The 24,279-nt window shown below is 33.6% G+C and overlaps 1 protein-coding gene and 1 pseudogene across 1 annotated transcript in view; one reads left to right on the top strand and one right to left on the bottom strand.

Moving 5' to 3' along the window:
- Window positions 1-1,292: 1,292 nt before the first annotated feature.
- Window positions 1,293-7,998, top strand: LOC127091915 (ABC transporter B family member 21-like; annotated as a pseudogene).
- Window positions 7,999-10,906: 2,908 nt separating this feature from the next.
- The window catches only part of LOC127095584 (uncharacterized), a 28,032-nt gene continuing 14,659 nt past the window's right edge, over window positions 10,907-24,279 (bottom strand). Inside the window, exons 2-3 of the mRNA XM_051034255.1 lie at window positions 11,795-11,867; window positions 10,907-11,128 (exon numbers count right to left, since the gene is read on the bottom strand). Of these exons, the coding sequence (XP_050890212.1) occupies window positions 10,907-11,128; window positions 11,795-11,867 (295 nt within the window). The remainder of the gene's footprint in view (window positions 11,129-11,794; window positions 11,868-24,279) is intronic.

Below are 24,279 nucleotides of genomic sequence, written 5' to 3'. Positions count from 1 at the left end.
TGGTTGGATAAAGTGGAAGTTAATAAATAGGGGTATGATAGTGGAAAAATAATAATAAATATTACATTGATATTGTAAAAGGACAATTACTTTGAGATAGAAAAAAAGTGCAAATGAGATACTTTTTATGAGACGGAGGAAGTACTTCGAAAGATACGACATCTTCAGTATGTTCTACCGTTTGGTAGATACCTAGTACTTCGAAAGATGTTGTGAGTAATGCTATTATTCAGTGGACAAAGCTCATGACCAGATGCTAGCCTCCAACGTCTCTCTTGACATACTTTTTCACTAAGTTTGCTCATTATGTTCAAACCCTCAAACGTCTCTTTATCAGTCTCTACAAAAGGAAGCTTAAGACTCAAAGGAAGGTTACAACATCACAACGCATTTGAAAGATCTTAAGCACAACTCTGAACTGTTATTTCTTGTAATTGTTATTGCCTAAAGATCTTAATTTTTTTTATCTTCGTTTATCTTAGAAATATTAAGAGGTTGTAAAACCTTTGTGATTGTTGCACAACTATTATACTTCTGATTATGTGTCAAAGTATAATAGTTATCTTTTCTACTAAAATTTTGTTTAAAGTAGAGGAAGTCTCTTGCCTGTGTGCTTGAGTAAGAAAATCTCTTGTCTGAGGACTTGAGCAAGGAAGTCTCTTTCTAGGTTGATTGCGCAAGGAAGTCTCTTGTCTGAGGACTTGAGAAGAAGTCTCTTTTTATGTTAATTGAGTATTGAAGTCTCTTGCAAGTGTGTTTGAGCAATTTGTAACTTATTTGGTTATAGTGACAAGCGCTTGTTGAGACAATGAAATTGGACTACTCTCAGTTGAGGAGAGGAACCAGAATCATCTTTGTGTGTTGATTGCACTTACTTCAGAATATTTTATTTTCACTGTTGTGATTGATGTTGATATCAAACTCTGAACTTGCTGGTTCAAAAGTGAATTCGATTTTTGACCATACACAATTCAACCCCTACTTCTTGTGTATTTTTCTCACCTTCGGAAAAGTGTGTCTTCTTCCTCTTCTGAGACTAAATACATGATTTTGGCCAAACTTACAAGGAAAATCCAATGGTTTCACTATATTTTGGCAGATTTTCAAGTTCTTGCTACTGCCCCTTCTATTTTATACTGCGACAACAAATAAACTATCCACCTTGCACATAACCCCACATTCCATGAACACACCAAACACATCAAAATTAATTGTCATATTATTTACGAAAAGATTCAACAAGATATCCATATAAAACACGAGGATTCATAAAGTTGTTGTCAATTCCTTCCGCTTCTCAACTTGCTGATGTGTTCACAAAACCCTTACATGCCACATCTTTTCGATCCTTTATATCTAAGTTAAGATTTTATAATCTACACATTTCAACTTGAGGACTTGAGGGAGGATATCACAATTATTTAAATTAATTATAGTTAGCATAATCTCTTACCTTCAAATGTATTTAATAACTCTAGTTAGAGTTTTTGTATAGATATATATACTCTCTAACCAGAGAGTTGAATTCAGTTTTCATCAATACAAAATGAAGCTTTTTCATTTTCTCTCTTTTCACCATGTGTGTGTGTTATACTAAGACAAACACTAAACCATAATCCCAAATTTAGGTGGATAATCAGAATCAAATCTTTTCCACCTGGATCAAATGCAAAATTAAAGTACTGTGAAGGATTTGCAGAGATCAGGTCCGTGCATCCGTCAATTTCCGCAGTTACGTTGAAGCTCAAAATGTGCGATCTGTTTGTAGCTTCTTAATTCTTCTGTGCAATCTTCTAGAAATTCCACTCAATGTTACCAAATTTGATATCACATTGGCGGTTCTCGATTTCAGATGCAATTGCAAATTCTGGAGACAGTGACTGTTGTGAATGCTTCTTGCTGCGTAGGAAAGTTTGAATTTGTGTTCATATTTTTTGAGTGTGAAAAACTTCCGAAAACAAGATTGCACTCCTAAGTGATTGCATATTCAAGACCAGAGGTTGGAAATGAATTTCATCTATAAATTTGAAGCTCTACAACCTGAGACCGGTGATACCATTAGAGATGAAAAATCATCTCATACATAAAATAAGCCTGAGAGCTTGAATTAATAGAGAGAAAAAGTCTTTAGAGTTCATATTGAATAATTGATAAAATGAGACACTTATTTTTACCCTTGATTCATCCTGAACATGATTCTGGAATTAGTATTTTGTTAATTCTAAGCAATCTTGTGTGTAATCCTCTAGGCTTTGTTTGGATTGATGGAACCTGATGAAGCGGAATGGAATGATATTCCTTTGTTTGGGTCTTTTAAAATTCGATGGAACGGAACGGAATTGAGTGGTATAGATTCAAGTTGAAATATAGCTTCAAGTTGAAATCAGTTATAGACTCAAAATCAGTTATACTCAATTAATTCTGAATGTTTTTTTCTTGCTGCATATGTGTGGCAGTGGTATGATAAACATGTATTCTAATTTCTTGTGCTGTGTATATTTTCAGGTTGCATCCTTTACTGGTGAAAAGCAAGCAGTATCTAGTTATAGAAAATTTCTTTTGGATGCTTACAAATCAGAAGTTTTTGAAGGTTCTATAGCTGGAGCAGGCGTAGGCACAGTTATGTGTGTTCTTTTATGTGGTTATGCTTTGGCTGTATGGTTTTGTGCAAAGATGATAATCGAAAAAGGATGTAATGGAAGCACGGTGATTAATGTGGTTGTTGCTGTGTTAACTTCTTCCATGTAAGTACCATCCGTAATTATTGTTGTATGCAAGGAAGTTTGAATTAGTTAGATAATTTTATTTGATATGGGTATGTGTTTTTTTAGATCTCTAGGCGAGGCATCGCCATGTATAAGTGCTTTTGCGGCAGGTCAGGCGGCGGCTTACAAAATGTTTGAGACAATTAGGAGGAAGCCAGAGATAGGTGCTTATGATCCTAACGGGTAAACATTAGAAGACATTCAAGGTGAAGTTGACTTAAAGGAAGTTTGTTTCAGTTATCCCGCAAGACCTGAAGAGCTGATATTCAATAGATTCTCTCTTCATATACCGAGCGGTACAACTATAGCATTAGTTGGACAAAGTGGAAGTGGAAAGTCCACAGTTATCAGTTTGGTAGAAAGATTCTATGATCCAATGGTATGGCAGGTGAAGTTCTTATTGAAGGTATTAACTTGAAAGAATTTCAGCTCAGGTGGATCATAGGGAAAATTGGTCTTGTCAGTCAAGAGCCAGTATTGTTTGCATCCAGCATTAAGGATAACATTGCATATGGGAAGGAAGGTGCAACAATTGAAGAGATAAGATGGGAACTTGCAAATGCTTCCAAATTCATTGATAAACTGCCACAGGTTCTATATTCCAACCTAACTTTGATACCATATTACTAAAATATCTCATTATTGATAACTTGATCAAATTGATCAACTATGAATACAAGAGAGCCTATTTATACATGAGTCCATACGAAAATGAAGAAGATTTCAAGGATAAATAACCTAACTAACTGTTAGCTAACTATTAACTAACTTTATCTCATCTATAAGGTGTCAACTTAGTGGTAAGAGCTTGACATTGTAACCTTTTCCAATCTCATATAGACCATTGTAAAATGATCATTAACTTCACCTTTTCCATTTTTGGATTCGTTTGAAAGAATTTTAGTTTTTAGTTTTTAAAAATTATTTTGTAGATTAATTTTTAAAAAGAGTTTTGAAAAAAAATAAAAGAGAACATGTTTCATAATCTAACTTTTAAAAATTGTTTTAAAGTTGATCAGTTAAAACAAATTTGTCATTAATAAAAAGTGTAACAATTTTTTTTCTAATTTTCAAAATTAAAAATCAAAACCAAAAACTTCCAAAACCTATCTTAATTTTTTAGTTTTTAAAACTTTCAAATAGGAAATAATTTTGTAAAATTAGTCTACCAAACAAATTTTTATAATTTTCAAATTTTAAAAATTAAAAGCAGTTTTACAAAACCAAATCTAACTAGCCATTTATCTGGTTTTTTTACAAAAATAACCCACTTTTTCAAGAAAATTCCCAAAAGACCCTAAATTTCAAAAAAAATCCCAAACTACCTCACTTTTAGGAGGAGTCGCCAATTGAATTGGAGACTCCTCTTAAAACTTGAATGGAGGCGCCAATTGGATTGGCTAGGGCAGGTGCCCTAGCCAATCCAATTGGCGCCCCTGTGTAGGTTTTAAGAGGAGTCGCCAATTCAATTGGAGACTCCTCCTAAAATGCAGTTTTTTGTGTTATATGGTATACGTGATAGATAAATTTGATATATGACCACTTGATATTAATAAAATTTGCCGTTTACACAAAGAAACCTAATGGTGATGATCGGGATCACCTAACCGACCTCCGGTCCCACATCCTCTAGCTACCCTAACCCGTGGCCCTAACCCACGTTGACGATTCTGTACCGGTGTTTGATCATCTAAGGGGCCAGGAGAGTCACTACCAACTACAGGAGAAGGTCTGTTGATGTATTCAGACAAGTCGGCATAGTCTTCAGTATGCATCGATGGTGTACCGCCGTAGCTGAGCTCATGACCCATGCCAGAGAAGTTGGGATGTGGTTGACTCATTGATGGGCGACCGGGACGGTTGAAGAGAGACATGAGTGTGAACGATGCGTCGAGGAAAGGTTGGAAAGGTTGTTGGGGTGTTTGGTAGAGATAGGGTTGTTGGATGTTTTGGTTTTGTGATGTTTGGGCTTCTTGGCTACGGTAGGAGGAGGGGCGGTTGGTGTTGAATGATCGTTGGGTGTTTTGGCTTAGGCGACTTTGGTAGGGTGATGGGGTGGGTGCGAAGCGATGTTGAGTCTCAGGTTGATGGTCAATTTGTTGCTGGTGGTATGGGGTATGCTCTTGGTATTGGGGTTGGATGTATGGAATGTTTTGGTTGTATGTTTGTGTGTTGGTTGAACGGAACGTTTGACGGATAGGGGGTTGTGTGTATCCGGTCTGGCACTGTTGTTAGGGGTTTGATGTTGAGGTGTCAGGTGTGTAAGTCATCTGACGTGGGTCGTACAAGTACATATCCTCGGCAATGAATTGAAAACCAACCAATCTGTACCAAGCCATATAAGTACGACTTGGTTTTTCTTCAGTTGGCATGACTGCGTCAGTTAACACATGGTCATGACGGTGCTTCCATTTGCGACACTCCGATCTTGCGAAGCTTTGCCATGAATTGAAGTTCCATTGGTCGTTAACTTTGCGCAGATGCCATTCTCCTAGGCTAACTGGGGGATCTGGGATATTTTGGAGCATACCGAACTGCAGCTTCACACGATCACTATTGTGCATCTCCACAGTTGTGAACCGTATTATCGGTGTGCATGCAGTCCATACGGCCGCGTCTTCAGCGTTGACCTCATGGTCATGTCTACAATCCGCCTCAACATATGACAAATATCGATCTTCACGACGATGAAACATCCAACGGTGTTTTCTATCATCCGTATCCGAGTCTTCACGACGATGAAACATCCAACGGTGTTTTCTATCATCCGTATCCGAGATCAGAAGGCGAATTAAAGGTGGGAGACATGTTTCGTACCAAAGAAGAATGTGTTCTGGCTATCAAATAATTCCACATGAACAACTTTGTTGACTTTATAGTGAAACACACTGATTCTAGAAGGTATGTTATCGAATGTCGTAACATGCTTTGTAAGTTTCGTTTGGATGCGTCTTACAAGAAGAAAAACGACTCTTGGGAGATCGGTTCAATAGACCCACCTCACAGTTGCATTGTAACTAACGTTGAACAAGATCACCGTAAACTAAGCGCATCGTTGATATGTCAAGACATTCTGCCGTTGGTTAATAAAGATCCATCAGTGAAGGTGAGTATAATTATATCCCATATCAGATCAACGTATAATTATACTCCATCTTACAAGAAAGTCTGGATTGCGAGGACAAAGGTTGTTGAACAAGTTTTCGACAACTGGGAGGATTCATACTAAAGACTATGCCGACTTGTCTGAATACCTCAACAGACCTTCTCCTGTAGTTGGTAGTGACGCTCCTGGCCCCTCAGATGATCAAACATCGGTACAGAATCGTCAACGTGGGTTAGGGCCACGGATTAGGGTAGCTAGAGGATATGGGACCGGAGGTCGGTTAGGTGATCCTGGTCATCACCATTAGATTTCTTTGTGTAAACGGCAAATTTTATTAATATCAAGTGGTCCTATATCAAATTTATCTATCACGTATACCATATAACACAAAAAATTACATTTTATGAGAAGTCTCCAATTGAATTTGCGACTCCTCTTAAAACCTACATAGGGGCGCCAATTGGATTGGCGCCTCCATTCAAGTTTTAAGAGGAGTCTCCAATTCAATTGGCGACTCCTCCTAAAAGTGGGGTAGTTTGAGATTTTTTTTGAAACCAAGGGTATTTTGGGAATTTTCTTGAAAAAGTGGGTTATTTTTGTAAAAAAACCCATTTATCTCTAATAAAAGTTGTTTAGTACTTAAAGTAAATAATAATTGATACTTCGGGACTCTTAACCTTGAGTTTTAAAATTATTTAATCTAGGGATTGGATACAATGGTTGGTGACCATGGAACTCAACTGTCTAGTGGACAGAAGCAACGCATTGCCATTGCAAGAGCAATCTTGAAGAATCCAAGAATTCTACTTCTAGATGAAGCTACAAGTGCACTAGATGCAGCATCTGAAAGGGTGGTTCAAGAGGCTCTAGATAGAGTAATGGTCAACAGAACCACAGTTGTTGCACATCGCTTGAGCACAGTGAGGAATGCTGACATGATTGCTGTAATCCATAGAGGGAAAATGGTTGAGAAAGGTACCACGTAATTTTAGTGAAAAACACAATTTCTTTTCATTCATTGAGTCGCCACAAAAACTCTCTCAGGACTTAAATATCAGAAAAAAAAATATGTATTTAACTAGTCCAGATAGAGTATTCAATTGATGCATATTAGAGATTATTATTATTATTTTATAACATTATTTGCACGTTGACCAGGAACGCACTCAGAATTACTTAGGGATTGTGAAGGAGCTTATTCTCAACTCATACATTTACAAGAAGTAAATAGGGAATCTGAAGAAACTACAGACCATCACAGCAAGAGAGAACTTTCTGTGGGATCCTTTAGACAGTCAAGTGAAAGGAAGTTGTTTCAATGGTCAACAGGAGTCAACGTCACTGATCCTGAACATGAAAATTTACCAACCAAAGAAAAAGAACAAGAAGTTCCGCTAAGCCACCTTGCTTCCTCATCAAGCAAGAGATTCCAGTTATTCTTATTGGATATTTAGCTGCCATGGGAAACGGTGTCATATTTCCAATATTCGGTGTTTTGATTTCTAGTGTCATCAAAACATTTTATGAACCATTTGATGAGATGAAGAAGGACTGCATGTTTTGGGCAGTAATGCTTATGCTCCTTGGTCTTGCATCATTGTTAGTGATTCCAGCTAGATCTTACTTTTTGTCGGTGGCTGAATGCAAGTTAATCCAACCTATCAGGCTAATATATTTTGAGAATGTTGTGAGCATGGAGGTTGGTTGGTTCGATGAGCCTGAAAACTCGAGCGGATGCTGCTTCCGTGCGTGCCTTTGTTGGTGATATACACTTGGACTGTTGGTTCAGAATTTGGCATCTACATTGGCTGGTTTGATTATTGCTTTCATTGCGAGTTGGCAGATTACGTCGATTATTCTCGTTTTGATTCCTCTCATTAGAGTCAATGGTTATGTTCAAATGAAATTCCTGAAGGGATTCAATGCAGATGCAAAGGTAGGCTAGTAATAATTCTTTTCTTAGATTATTACGAGACAAATTTTCAATGTAGTGATGAGAATTGATGTTGAGAAGCATGATAGATCTCAACAGCAATAAAAAATAAATTGAGGGACATTGATTATTTAAAATTGTTAGAATAAGAAAAGTTAATTAAAATTAGTGTAAGATACTCATTATATAGTCCAACTTCACACAAGTACTAAAACATAGGAGGATATAATTATAATTGCATTGGAACACCACTCAAAAACTGATGTCCCACACTAAAGAAACAACAAATAATGTCCCAATTTTCTTTTTGAAATCTGGTGTTGACACGAGCTAGGCTAGCAAGCTACTAAAAAATAATTAGAAAGTGGAATCACCAAATAAATAAATAAATTAGAAAGTGGAATTCAATACGCCGAATGTCTACTTTCTATTGTTGCACTTTATACTATTATGATATTTACCGAAAGTGGAATTCAATATTATAACCAGAAAATTGCCTTAACCAAAAAGAAATATTATAATCAGAAAGTTGAAAATAGTCGATGATACAGATGTCAATGGGATCTTGTTCGCCTCGATGCTTGCCACTAACGTAACATGTTCATTGAAACAAGATATGAAATGGATTATATTCAGTTTATCAACAACTTTTTTTTTATCAAAATATTCTTAATTAAATTTTTAACCGACAATGATATAGTAATAGTATAAAAGAATATCTCCTCATTCTTTTTTAAATATTATTTTTTAATTTCTTATATATATTAAAAAAACTACTCAATCCATCTCAAAAAAAAATATTTTATTTGAATAATTCATGATTCTTAAAAAAAATAATTGGACGTATTGATTTTGGTGATAAAACTAATATGATTTATTAAAATATTTTTATTAATTATAATTAAAATAATTTTTAAATAAAATAAAAGTTAATAAATAGGGGTATGATAGTGAAAAAATAATAATAAATGTAGCATTGAAATTGCAAAAGGATGATTATTTTAAGACAAACAAAAAATACAAATGAGACATTTTTTATAAGATGAAAAGAATAATAATTATTATTACTTTTTAAATAATAATTCTCATTTTATCTATCATACCATTAATTATTTATTACTTTTATTATTTTTTTCTGTAATAATTATTTAGGAATAATTATAACAAAAATATATACAATACTATCTTAAATTTTATAAATGATAATTAAAAAAAAATTCAAGAAAATGATATTTAAAAAAGAAACCGTAGTTAACTATTTCATTAAAGTGAACTTTAATAATAAATATTTTAACAAATTAAGACTCAGTTTTTTTAACAAAGCGAATTTTAATAATAAAGCTTTTTAAAGAATTTCTCATTCATTATTCATTTTTTATTGTAAGATTCTCTTTTTATATTTGTTTGCCTCTTAATATACTAGTATAAGATTTTATTAAAAATTTCCTGTGTTCACAATTTATTTTTTAAAACGTACTGCAAAACATATTACTTTTCTTTCTTTTATAAATATGAGATTAATTGAAATACACTGTCAGTGTAAAAAGTTTTACACCGTCGATTCATTACCATCATCCGTTTATATTATTTTATAGATTTTTAAAATAAAAGTCAAACTTCTTTTAATATCTGACGCATATGATTAACTGACAGTGTAAAATTCTTTTACATTGTCGATGTATTTCAATTAAACTCTATAAATATTAATAATTATAAGAATTAACTTTTTTCTAAAAAATTTAAAGCTACAGCTACTGTAAACCTATAAATTCTATAAATTTACCATTTTCATATTTATAAAAAAAATTATTTAAATATATTGAATTATATATATATATATATATATAAATATATATATATATATATATATATATATATATATATATATATATATATATATATATATATATTGATTATTTAATGAATTTAAAAATAATTATTTTTGTAAATACGATTAGAGAAAGTATTAATATAGTATAGTTTGTTATTGGTTTTTTAAAAATATTTTTTATTAAATAAAATTAGTAGTTGTACATAAATACTAATTGATACAATGGATATTCAAATCTACAATATTTCACTTATTTATTTGAAACTATAATAATTAAATTATTAAGTCAAATATTTTTTTAAAATTATTTTTTATGAAACATTTTTAAAAAATAAAAGAATTTATTTTAAATTTATTTTTCATAGAATAAAAAAAATATTTGACGTCAAATAATAAAAATACTCACTACTAAACTTTTTAACATGAATAAAATTACTTATTTAAAAAAATATATTTTTTATAAAAAATTATCCAAAATAGTTTTAGATTAAATTAAAATTTAGAATGTCTTATATTTAAAAATTATTGCAAAATGATAAAATATCTAAATTAATATTTCATAAAAATCATTTAAATCATTTTTTTATTGGAAGTTATTTTAATATAATAATACTATAAAAATCTAGAAACCATGATACTGCCAAATTTAAATTTTAAACTTTATTTCATTTATTAGTGTTCATATAGGAGACAGATAGACAAAAATGATAAACTATTTCTACATTCAATCATAACACACTGCTTACTTGCAGTCTGCTTTTTATTTTCAATCATCCAACTTGGTGATCAAAACAAAATAAATCACATCACAAAAAGCTTCAATAAAAATAGGCGAAGCCATCGGACCTAACAACCATCATTTTCTCTCCAAGTCTCTTCATGATCCGTAATGCCAATGCCATCAGAAGTGGTCAAAACAATGTACCGAAGCTGTCTAGAAGGGAGAATATAACAATTTAATAAATAACTAATTGATTTTTTTATTGTATTTAAGTTAACAGATATTATGGTCTGCAGATGGGTAGGAAACAAACATCAATGTGTAGATTTGATTGAAATTCTTTCACGGGATTAAAAACCTTAGTTTAGTGTGAGATAAATATCTCTCAAAATTGCTTCAAATAAAATGGTTAAATATGAGAAAACGCGTTCTAACAATCAAACATGTTTTCTTATCTATTGTTTTTGACACTTTTAATTTTCTAACACTATAAGCTGCAGATCTTTACAGAGTACAAAGACTCGTGTAATTTTTCCATCCAAAAAAGAGTTTACACGTCTTTTTTAAGAGCCTCACATCCATTATGTGGCATAGGAGTTACATCCCCTATAATCTTTAATAGTATTAAACTTTTAGGAATAGATGATAATGCATCATATTTTCCTAGACCAAGACCTTTTATCATGATTTCTACTTGTTGCATGCATTTATCGATTACAGTTCGAATAACATTCCGAACTAAGATTTGAGCCACAAATGGTGTCTGTAACACCTACATATAATATACATATAAAAAATACATTATACATTAGTGTAATTAGTACTGATACACATAAGAGTCTATCGGCAACGTTATATATACATGTCCAAAATAAATAATATACATAGATGGCACATGATATACAAAGGTGCCTAAACAAAACTAGGATCTAAAAACAAAGTCCACATGATTCACACTAAAAGATCATAATCCAAAAAATTTGATCGCCAAAACATCATCAAGCAAGCTTATCATTGCCTTTGTCCTGCACAAAACTACCTGAAATAACAACAATAATAGTGGGGTGAGATATTAATTTCACTGGGTTCCCCTATCTTATGGATCCCCTCTACTCTAAAGAGATTTCTTATTGATTCTTACTTAAGCCATTTCATTTTGTTCTACTTGTGCACACTTACACAATAGAATAAAAATTTAAGCATCTAAGGAAATTTACGCTTCATATGAAAAACACACAACATGAGTTCACATAACTCAATGAATCACTATTTGGGAATGCATAACAAAGTATATTTTCCTAACCGATCCTACGTCTATGACTATGGACACGGGTAACAAATCTATGCTTCCCCAGACAATTTCTCCCCAACCGATTTGAACCCATTGACTATAGACACGGGTCACGATTGTTTTCACAACAAGTATTATCTCCCTGACCATTTGAATCCACAAGTTATGGTCACGGTTCATGGACTTTCCCATAGCGTGGAATACCTCTTTTTTCGGCAATCTGAATCCACATAATTATTTACATGGGTCACGATAACCACCAAATAATCATTTATCTTCCCGGTTACTACTCTATATGAGTCTCGAACTTATGATACACATGAATATGGGTTATTCTCATACACACGATTGGTTCATTAGTCACCACATGATTAATCTCATTAAACATTTGTTTACTAGTAAATTTGGTAAACAAAACAAGTTTCTATTAATACTTAAGGGGTCAAACTCGAAAATCTTCCTGAAAATATTTGTGTGAATTTAAACCTTTGAACATCATATTATGATTGAAATCGAAAACATAATATGAAGATAATAATATGAAAGTTTGAGAAGACTTGGAATGTAAAAGATTTTGAAGACAAAGATAACTGAAATCAAAATGTAAAAATGAAGATAAAATAATAAATGATCGAAATGTAAGTGAATGCAGAAAAAGGCTTGAATGTAAACGTGTTTGGAATTTATAAATATAGAACGCATACGTACATTTTATTCACTCGTTTTTCAATTACGCATATACTTTGAGTATGTAGAAATATAAGTACAATTACGGACCCCTATAATGTAAACATGTGTCCTCTTATATACCAATCTAAAATAACCACCTACAAACGGTCGACTAAACAAATCACAGCACATTTTACTTCTATGCATTCGTTATCTTCGAAGAGCCACCACATGTCTTCAAGTAACCATTTGTTATAATCCAATTCCCGTTATTTCAATTGGGCCAAATAACCAATTAGAACATTTGAAATTTACACTAAGTTCACAGACTCCACCAACGCTCCTCGATCTTCATCATGGATGCGTATGGATACACGTATGGCCAGAGGGGAAAATGCCTACTTATTTTTTGGTGTCTTGATAAAGGTTGTAGCCCTTGATGTTAGCTTTCATTTGTCACTGGTCCCATATCAATCAAAGTTATGACGCTTTAGATATGATCAAAATACCGCACATACATCATGATTTAAAACGTGTTGAAAAATAAACTTTCTGAAAATTCATCGAGTTCATTTTTCGGCCATTTCTTTAACTTCCTTCGACCTAAAAAATATGTTAATCCTTTTCTAAAACAACAAATTATATATTAAGAAGATATTCCTAAATTTTTGTAAACCTAATTATTGATAAACTTGCAAAATTTACTAAGTTTATTATTCAAAAACACTAAAAGGTCAACAAATTCAATGTAAACTTAAGCATAAAATATAGTAAAATGGTGACTAATCATATTCTCTAAAAACAAGTCATTTAAGAAGTAGTTGAAGCATACAATTTATACATCGAACACATAATTATCTCTAGTCTGTTAGGATTAATTCATTTTCAGTAACTTGTAGACAAAGTTTGTTAGAGAGTATTTTAATATTTCTACTTAAGTTCCACTTGTATTTAAGAAAGTGAGTGGTGAGAACAATAATATCCTTCTTTTGAAGTATGTGTAGTGTAGCAGAGTTGTGTATGTGTGTGTGTGTGTATGTTTGCTATAAGTGTTTTAGAGTAGTGGAAGTTTGTTATTATTCTCTTTTCTCTCTCTTGTTCCATCGTTCATATATTATCACCTTGTGCACCAACAATTGGTATCTAAAGCTCTGGTTCAGATCCACAAGGAAACACTACGGGAAACACAAGTGAAACGGTGAGGCGTTGTGTGATTGATTTCTGTTCGGAGAATTCGTGTTGAATTTCTGATCAGAATTGTAACAGAATCACATATCTTGATTCTACGGGATTGGGAAACACTGTGTTTAGGTGAGATCTGAGTGTATTGCAAAAGGTTGAAGATGAACAGAAACAGCAATCTGAGTACCAAGCTTCTAGTGTTCGATGGAAAGAACCAGAATTGTTGGATGATTTAGATGCATGTGTTGTTTGGAGCTCAAGATGTTCTTGATCTCTTCAACGACGATTACGGTGCACTTCTAGAAAATGCAATGGATGCGTAGATAAATTCTCAACATGATATGAGGAAGAAGGATCAGAAGACTTTGTTCTACATCCATCGGTGTGTGGATGTGAATATGTTTGAGAAATTCGCTGATTCGCCTACAGCGAATGTTGTATGAGACACAATGGTGCGTGCTACGGAGGTGATGCATCAATGAAGTAGGTAAAGCTTCAGTCTCTACGTAAGTAGTATGAGAATCTCAACATGAAGAACAATGAGAAGGTACCTGACTACATCTCCAAAGTGATTCTGGTCATAAATAAGATGAAGTCATGTGGAGAAACTCTCTCTGAAGAAAGTATCATTGAGAAATTACTTAAATATATTACTCTTTAGTTTAATTTCATCGTTGTAGCAATTGAACATTCTAAGAATCTGAGCACCATGAGAATAGAAGAGTTGCAAAGTAGTCTAGAGGCGCAAGAGTTGCATCTTACTAAAAGAACCTATGAGAGAGAGGTAGAGCAGGCTCTGAAAGCTTCTTTTATCAAGAATGACGAGAAGCAGTCTTGGTTAGAAGCAAAGAAAAGACATGGTAGGTCTCAGAAGTCAGAAACCTTAACTTTTGGGAGTCAGAAGGGAAAGGAGAAGTATGACAAGAGAAAAGTTCAATGTTACTATTCTAAGAAGTCTGTCCACTTCGCTGCAGATTGTTGGTAAAACAAGGAGAGAAAATCAGAATAAGCGAATATAGCTAGAAGTTATGATGATGAACATGTGCTATTAATGGCTTCTAATTCTGATAGTGCGTCTCTAGAAGACTGGTGGTATATGGACCCTAGTTGTTCAAACCATCTTACTAGAAATAAGAAATAGATGGTTGATATTGACTATGGGAAGAGGACCAAGATCAGATGTGTTGATGATAAGTATCTGAATGCTGAAGGAATGAGGAATGTTAGAGTGATTCTGAATAATGGCAAATCTACGTTAATTTAAAACATCTGGTATGTTCCTGGCATGAAGAGCAATCTGATGAGTGTAGATCAATTAATTGAAAAGGGATTCTTAATTACCATGAAAGACAATCTTTTAAAGTTGTATGGCTATAATTAGAAGTTGATTATAGAGTCAGAACAGGGAAGGAATATAACATTCAAGGTGAATGTTAAAATTGCAGAGTATGAATGCCTTAGCGCAACAAGTGTTATGAAGGAAAGTGAGTTGTGGCACAGAAGATTTGGTCATTTTAACTTCAGAAGCTTAAAGCATCTGAATTCAAATAAAATGGTAAGTGGAATTCCTACAATTAAGAAACCAGAAAAGTCATGCAATTGTGCATGAGAGGGAAGCAACAAAGACTGCCATTTGCATCAGAAGTAGCTCCAAGAGCAAAACATGCTTTGGGAGTAGTGCATTCTGATGGGTGTGAACCATTTCCAGAACCTTCACTAGGAGGAAATAAATACTTTGCGTCATTTATGAATGAGTTCACAAGGATGACATGGGTATCCCTTATAAATTTCAAACACGGGGTGTTTGCTGAATTTAAGAAATTCAGAATCAAGGCCGAGAAACAGAGTGGTCAAACTCTGAAGATTCTTAGAAATGATGGTGGAGGTGAGTATAACTCTAAGAGTTCAAGAAGTTATGTGAGGAGAATGGAATTTGTTAGACGATAGTACAGATCTAGAAGGGGGGTTGAATAGATCAGTTTTTGAAATTTAGCGCTTTTTAAAAATGTTTTTAACGGTTGCGGAAGCACCCTAGATTATAATCGTCTAAACTATCCGTTAATGGAAAGATCGGATATGCGTGAAACCGAATGGAATAACTACGATAGAGATAATCAACCATAATCTAAATCAATCGATTAACCACTATAATCCTTGATATCGTTACCTCTAATAACGCTTTAACACAATAAAAGAGAAAGTAAAATATTACTAGATTTGTTTTATCGAACACTTGGTGAGCACTCCATACAAAGTTTCAATTTCACTCAAATTGAATGCGCAGAATTTTACTCAGTTGCAATCAAAGTGATTGCACCAATTTATCGAACAGTTACTATGCACAACAATCAAGCGATATTGATTTTACTATTAATTTCACACAAAATGTAATTAATGCAGAATTTAAGGTTAAGAGATAGAGAGAACAATACCAGATTTGTTGAGGCAGTTCCCATATCGTCCTCGCTTATGGTACGTCTACCCTCAATTCTAAATCTAGAAATGAGATGTTTTTATTTATACGTTACAAAGTCAATACAAGAGAACAAATGATCACCACCAATTAACCCCTAGTGTTATTGCAGATCCTATTCGATTCTCTCCCCTTGATTCGAGTTGAACCAAGTCCGTCAAGCGCTTCGAACAAACCTCCGGTTACAGCTACCTTATTGCAAGAACGCCACGTTCTCCAAAACTTCAGCTCGGCTGATTTCGAACGTAAGTCACTTGAACCCTAAGCTTTCTTCACAATCCTCTGGTTACCGTTACTTGTTTGACCGAACCCACCGTTCTTCAAACTTTTCACTCAGTTGAATCTACGAAGCAAAGGTTAGTGCAAAAAACCCCAATTCTTGGAGGACAAAACTCCAATGGTTTTATTCAAGAAAAACTCACACAAAGCCTCAACCCAAACTAAGATTACTCAATCTTATTTGGACGTTATCACAACAACAATGCACAATGCTCAACAAAGATTTTTATGTGTGATTATTGGGAAATGCAATGAAAAATGAAGATGATGAGCACTTTGGTGTATATCTTTCACTTTTCTTGTTAAATGTTGAAGAAGAGACTCTAGAATATTTATATGATGCATGAACCAAATAACAGACATAACCGAATTATTTTGCAAAATTACACAACAGAATATTGAGTCCAAGCGGTGACCACTCAACCTGTTCATATAGGTCACTCGACCCGTATGGACCCGAGGCAAAATTATTCAAGTAAAATAGGCGATGAGTCGACTCAAACAGGGGATGAGTCGACTCAAACAAAGTTTTTCTAGGGTTGAGTCGACCTATGACTCGACCTGTTCAGACCTGTGACTACATGGTTCAAATAAAATAGGTAATGAGTCAATGCAACATGTGGATGAGTCGACTCATTAAGTTTTCCCAGGATTTAGTCGATCTGTTCAGACCCGAGAGTTATGCTCTGAGTCATGAGTCGACTCACAGTTCTTAAACTCCCAAAAATGAGCTTTGAGATGTATTTTGACCAATTTAAACCAATCTCTTATGAACCTAGGATATTAATGATGATCAAGTGCATGATTCACATCTATGATATGCTCATATATGCCTGGACACGTTGAACTTATATTTTGAACATGTTAGAGGATGAATGCATTCTATGATATGATGATATTGTCCAAAGTACACATTATGGGCGATTAGAGAGGTTTGACATCATTAAAATAAGGACTAGGCATATTTGCCCTCACATACTCCCCATTTCCTATGATGGCAAATCGTGGCACAATCGTGTACTTTGACAGACATCCTCCCCCTGATTTTATGCATGCCTTCAAACATTCTGCTATTATCCTTCTGCTAAATAAACTATTATGTTTGTTTCCATTGCTTCTCCCCCTTTGACAACATCAAAAAGAAACAATGAAACGGTCAACATGAAATAAACATATTCAAAAGCACTTACTCAACAACTTTGCAACATATAGACATCAACAACCATGCATATAAAATGAAGTCAATGGAAGAAGTATAAGCATAAATATTTCACAGAGCAAAAGAAAATAAGTAAATAAGATTGCAATAATTGTTCAACATAAACTTTAAGACAAATAAGTAAGTACAATAACATGTAAACATAGGAAATGAAAATGCATGTTAAATATGATACCTAAGAAAGTTCAAGCATAGAAATGGATCAAATTTAGTTCAAACCAGAAAATGAACATCAAGAATTACATAGAACAAGTATATACATACATAGCTGATCAATATAGGTCAAATGGATAGGAACGATATTACATCCAATGGTGATAGACGACGAGTGCCCTCACATAGCCACACTTATAAATCAAGGAATAGACAGGCATAATATATGTATCTAAACGCGATCCGATATATCGAGAACACCAAGTTCCCTACGGATGTGGAAGAAAGGCTCTGTCGCAAGTGGTTTTGTGAAAATATCAGCAAGTTGATTTTTGCTATCAACATGCTCGAAGACAACATCACCTATTTTTTACTTGATCTCTAAGGAACTGATGCCAAATTTCAATATGTTTAGTGCGCAAATGTAGTATAGGATTTTTGGTTAAATTGGTAGCACTTGTGTTGTCACAAAAATGGGAATACATTCAAGTTGAACATTGAAGTTGAGTAATTGTTGTTTGAGCCATAAAATTTGAGCACAACAATTACCCGCATCAACGTATTCCGCCTCGGCTATTGACAAAGCAACTGGAACTTGCTTTTTGTTGTGCCAACTCACTAAGGAATTTGAATAAAAATGACAAGTGTCACTAGTGCTTTTCCTATCTGATTTGCAACCATCAAAGTCGGAATCAGAGTAGTTAATCAAAGAGCAATCACTTCCCTTAGAAAACCAAAGTCCATACTTTGAAGTAACACAGAGGTATCTAAGTATGCGCTTGACGACTTTTAAATGTGATTCTTTGGGACATGATTGATACCTAGCACACATACATACACTAAACATAATGTCTGGTCGAGATGCGGTAAGATAGAGGAGAGATCTGATCATACCTTTATACCTTTTTATATCTACGGCCTTACCATTTTCATCCTGATCCATATTTACAGCAGTAGGCATTGGAGTGTCGATTACCTTGGAGTTTGCCATATCGAAGCGCTTGAGTAGCTCATTACAATACTTCGTTTGGATCACAAAAGTTCCTTCTTCAAGTTGCTTGATTTGAAGTCCGAGGAATTAACGTAGCTCCCCCATCATGCTCATTTCAAATTCTCCCTGCATCAACTTAGAGAATTCCTTGACCAAATTTATGTTAGTAGATCCAAAAATAATATTATCTACATAGAATTGAACTAAAATAGAGTGTTTTCCTTGATTCTTAATAAAAAGGGTTGTATCAACCTTCCCTCTTGAGAATCCTTGTTCTAGTAGAAATTTGTTAAGACGCTCAAACCATGCCCTAGGGGCTTGTTTGAGACCGTACAAAGAACGTTTAAGCTTATAAACATAGTTAGGATGCTCATAGTTTTCAAAACCAAGAGGTTGAGATACATAGATCTCTTCATTAATGGGACCATTTAAGAAAGTGTTCTTAACATCCATTTGAAATAATTTGAAATTTTAAGAACAATCATATGTAAGCAAAAGGCGTATAGCCTCGATTCGGGCAACCAGAGCATAAGTTTCCTCATAGTCGATGCCTTCCTCTTGGTTATACCCTTGAGCAACAAGGCAAGCCTTGTTGCGAGTTATAACTCCATTTTCGTCTAACTTGTTCCTAAACACCCATTTAGTGCCGATTGCTCGATGGTCTCGCGGAGGGGGAACAAGATCCCACACCTCATTTATTTTGAATTGATTAAGTTCCTCTTGCATCGCTAAAAACCAATGTTCATCAAGTAATGCGTCTTTGGAGTTTTTAGGCTCATTTTGAGAGACGAAAGCGAAATGATAACAAAAGTTACTTATCTTTGACTGTGTGGTAACTCCCTTTGAGATATCTCCTAGAATATTATCGATGGGATGATCCTTAGAAGATTTCCATTCCAAAGGAAGATCATTGTTATTAATAGAATGATCCTCCTCTTTCTTTTCGGAAATTTGATCCAGCTCCTCCTTAGCTTTTTCCGGATGGGGTTCAACATGCTTTTCTTCTTGATCTTTTATTATGTCTTCTGAAGGAACAACTGCACCATCAACAATAATACCTTCTCCGACAGTTTTCGGATAAGATTCATCAAAGGAAACATGCACAGATTCTTCAACAATAAGTAACCTTTTGTTGTATACTCTATATGCTTTACTAGAATGAGAGTATCCGAGAAAGATACCTTCATCGACTTTTGAGTCAAACTTACCAAGGTTTTCTTTACCATTGTTTAATAAAAAGCATTTACATCCGAAGATATGAAGATGTGAAACATTAGGCTTCCTTCCCTTTAGCAATTCATAAGGTTTTTTTTAGAATAGGGAGAATGAGTATCCTATTCAACACATAACAAGCCGTATTTATGGCATCCGCCCAAAAATATTTAGGAAGACCGTTTTCATTGATCATAGTCCTTCCAAGCTCTTCTAAAATTCAGTTTTTACGTTCCACTACTCCATTTTATTGTGAAGTTCTTGGAGCAGAAAAATTATGATCAATGTCGTTTGTTTCACAAAATTCCTCAAATAGGTGGTTTTCAAATTCACCTATGTGATCACTCCGAATAGTAATTATGCTAGTGTTCAATTCGTTTTGAGACATCTTGACAAACTTTTCAAAAGCAGAAAAAATGTCACTTTCACTTGCTAAGAAGATAGTCCAACAAAATCTAGAGTAGTCATCTACTATAACAAAACCATAGTAGTTTCCACCTAGACTTTTAATTCTAGATGGCCCAAAAAGGTCCATATGGAGAAGTTCAAGGGGTCTCATTGTGGAAACAATATTTTTAGATTTAAACGAGATCCTTGTTTGCTTTCCCATTTAGCACGCATCACATAAGTGATCTTTTGAAATTTTGATTTTGGGAAGACCAACTACTAGATCTTTTGCGACAACTTTATTTAGCAAGTCAAAGTTGACATGCGCTAATCGCCTATGCCAAAGCCATGAGTCTTCACCCATGGAGACGAGACATTTAGTGCTAGTCAAACATACTTCATTTAAGTTAAGCATGTATACATTATTTTCCCTCCAACCCTTAAGCACATCATTCTTATTATCATTATGTTCAATCATGCAACAATCTTTTGAAATTGATACTTTATATCCTTTGTCACATAATTGGCTAATACTAATAAGATTGTGCTTGAGGCCTTTAACTAAAAGGACGTCTGAGATAGTAGTAGAGGAGAGATTACCTACACTACCTTTTCCGAGTATAGCTCCCTTGTTATTATCACCGTAGGTTACAAACCCTTTCTTCTTAGCCACAAAGTCAAAGAACAAGGAAGTGTCACCCGTCATATGTCTTGAGCATCCACTATCGAGAACCCATGTTCTCTCCGTATCCTCAAGACATTCCACCTACAAATTTAAACAAGGGAAGGAGGTACCCAATTTTCATTGGGTCCTAGTGTGTGAGTTAAACTTTGGTTGCATTTGGGCAACCATTGAAAAATGCCTTTAGGGACTAGAAATCTCATAAATCGACATTTAGCAATAGTATGTCTCCTTTTGCAACAATATAGACAATTTAAGTTAGGATGAGAGTTGCTTTTGCTAACTTGATCCTTTACCACATAAGCGTATTTTTGATAAGGATTATTCATGTTACTTCTAAAATATGATTGATCAATAGCAAAGGTAACTTTAGATTGTAAAGCCTTGTATAATTTAGCTTGAAGAGTTCTAACCTCTCTCTTTGCCAAATGTGACATGTTTCACATCCAGACCATCTAAACCAAAATCCCTTATCATCTTCAATTTTGCCTTTAGTAACCTCTATCATAGATTTCTTAAGAGTTTTTAATTCCTTTTCGGAATCAGAAATCTTCTTTCCTAAATAACTGGAAATTTTCTTATTTGAGGCTAGGCGTTTGAAAGCTTCCCTGGCCTCATTGTGTAGAGTACTAAAGGCATTTTGCAAATCACAATAAGACATTTTATCAACATGATCATATTTAGAATGACTTACATTATTTTTCTTCTTTCAATGAGTTGTGTCATACCCCAAAACTTGCCTGTTAATTTTTATGATAAATTGATTCATGCATGGCATTCATTTCACATTTGCATTCATTCATTAGCATACATTCTCATATAAATTATAAATTTTAATTTATTTATTATGTGATACAGATATAAAAAATAATAATAATTTTGGTTATCTGTATGATATAAATAAATTTTATATATAAAAAAAATAGTTTTAATTTAATGATAAATAAAAATAGATTTGAATTTTAATTGTATAATTAAAATTTTAAATTAATTTTATTTGTTAAAGCTCATTAAATTATAATAACTATTTTTTATGATTTAGTGACTCATGTTCCATTTATTCATTATTTATAAATAGTATTTATTTAGTAATTCACGTTTTTTACTTAATAAAATTTATTTATAAGAGTAACATTTTTTAAAAGCCCATAAATTATAAAATAATTTTGGTTGATATAAGTAAGAATAATTTTGATTTTTTTTAATGATGAAAGTAAAAATAGAAATAGGTTTAAATTTTAATTCAATTATGTAACTAAAATTTAAATTAATTTTTATTTGTTAAAAGTCATTTAAATTATTCATTATTTATAATAATATTTGTATTTAATAAATATTTAGCAAGGTTAAACCCTAACTCTTCTAAAGTATAGGAAGGGATCCAAATATTTAGCAAGGTTAAACCCTAAAGTATAGGAAGGGATCCAAATATTTAGCAAGGTTAAACCCTAAAGTATAGGAAGGGATCCAAATATTTAGCAAGGTTAAACCCTAATCCACACCATTATAAATACTTCATATGGCTGCAGCAAGGGGAGGAGACGGAAAAGAGGAGAGATACAGCAGAAGAAGATACACAAGGCAAGGCAGAAGCAAGAAGATTCACGGGCAGGGAAAAGAGAAGCAACCATAAAGCACTCATAGCATGAATAAGAATAACACACATACAGTTAGCAAGCCAGAAGAATCAAATCCCCAGTAAGTGTTCATTAGGGAATTTGCATTCAGCATGATTACCTTGCAATACTCCTTAATTCATGCATGAATAATATTGGTTTAATATATATATATATATATATATATATATATATATATATATATATATATATATATATATATATATATATATATATATATATATATATATATATATATATATATTGAGATGATGTATTCATGGTTTGGTGGATGTTGATATTGCTTTATTCAAGTATGCATATGTTCTTGATATGTCATAGCATGTTGGAGAAATTCTGTTTGCATGATTAAAGAATTATATCTGCCATTTAATTATTATTATATGAGTGTTGTTTCTAGCATGATTATGTTTATTTCACATGCTGTTATTACATAATATTAATGATGATGATATAATGGTGATAATATAAATCCTTGGTTGTATTTAACATGTATGTGTAAGGTTTGTTTTATCATTATCACTTGCAGTAAAGAGAACTAATACATGAGTAAAATAATATAAATTATCGAATTTAGATAAATTAATTCAAGATAATATATCCGAATCCAATCATTTCCATACTTGCACCTCTAGGGTAACCCTCTCTTTGTTGCCTTACGATATTACGGTCATGTCCCGCGAATGTGGGGATACCCTTAGCAAAGACCCTTTTGATTAAATCATCATCATCCCTAAACAGATAAGTCATAGTCCCTTCGATCAAAAGGTCAATGTCCCTACAAGATAAATCATAGTCCCTCGAATGTTGCCTTCGAATATATGACCTTGTCCCTCGAACGTTGCCTTCGAATATATGACTTTATCCCTCGATGACCCTTCGTTGTAGCCTACGATTAAATGATGATCGTCCCCTTCGAATGCTAAGGTATCCTTACAAATGTTGCCTTTAATGACCAATTGACGATCCCACGATGTCCCTTTACATCCAAAGGATAAGACTACTTACTTCTCAATAGTAAGGACAGTTTTACCCTCCTAAGGATAGGAAATACCTATAAAGACCTTGGTTAGGTATAACTCTTAAATGCTTGCTCACAGCTTAAAATACTTTTCACACCTCACACTTTTCAAAACATCTTTTAGAAAATCACCACTTGGTATACATTCGCACCAGAATCATCGCCGAGTTATATTTTTCTAAACATCTTTCAAAATCAAACGAGATAAACACTTTGTATACATTCGTATAAGAATCATTACAAAGTTAAACTCTCCTTTCAAAATATTTTCTAAACACACCACATTTCTCAAACACTTTATCAAACAAGGAAAACATAAGTGAGTTAAGCAATTAAGAGCCCATGGATAACCATGGATACAAAGGGTGCTAACACCTTCCCTTTGTATAATGTACCTCCCGAACTCAAAATCTAATCAAGGTCTTTCCTGTTCTTTTCCTCCTTTCCTTATTGGATAAAAGAAAAGTCGGTGGCGACTCTTGCTATCCGCAACATAGCTTTTCAAAGCAAAAACACAAAGTCAGTTCACCATATCACAGAACTTGCGACTTTGCTGGGGAATCTTAAAAAGAGAGGTTACCTTAAAGATAAGATCACTTATGTTTTCGAATTGTTTCTTTGTCTGATTTACTTTTAAGGGATTGTTTGGGTATTCTATGCTTGAGTGAAAGATCCTACACCCGAATCTAGTGTACCTTAGGTTAGTAGCTAGAGATCATCGCGTCTG

This window comes from Lathyrus oleraceus, chromosome 6 (genome assembly GCF_024323335.1).
Source record: "Lathyrus oleraceus cultivar Zhongwan6 chromosome 6, CAAS_Psat_ZW6_1.0, whole genome shotgun sequence".
Lineage (NCBI taxonomy): Eukaryota > Viridiplantae > Streptophyta > Magnoliopsida > Fabales > Fabaceae > Lathyrus > Lathyrus oleraceus.
Note: the sequence above shows the minus strand (reverse complement) of the source record. Positions and strands in the feature narration are given on the sequence as shown.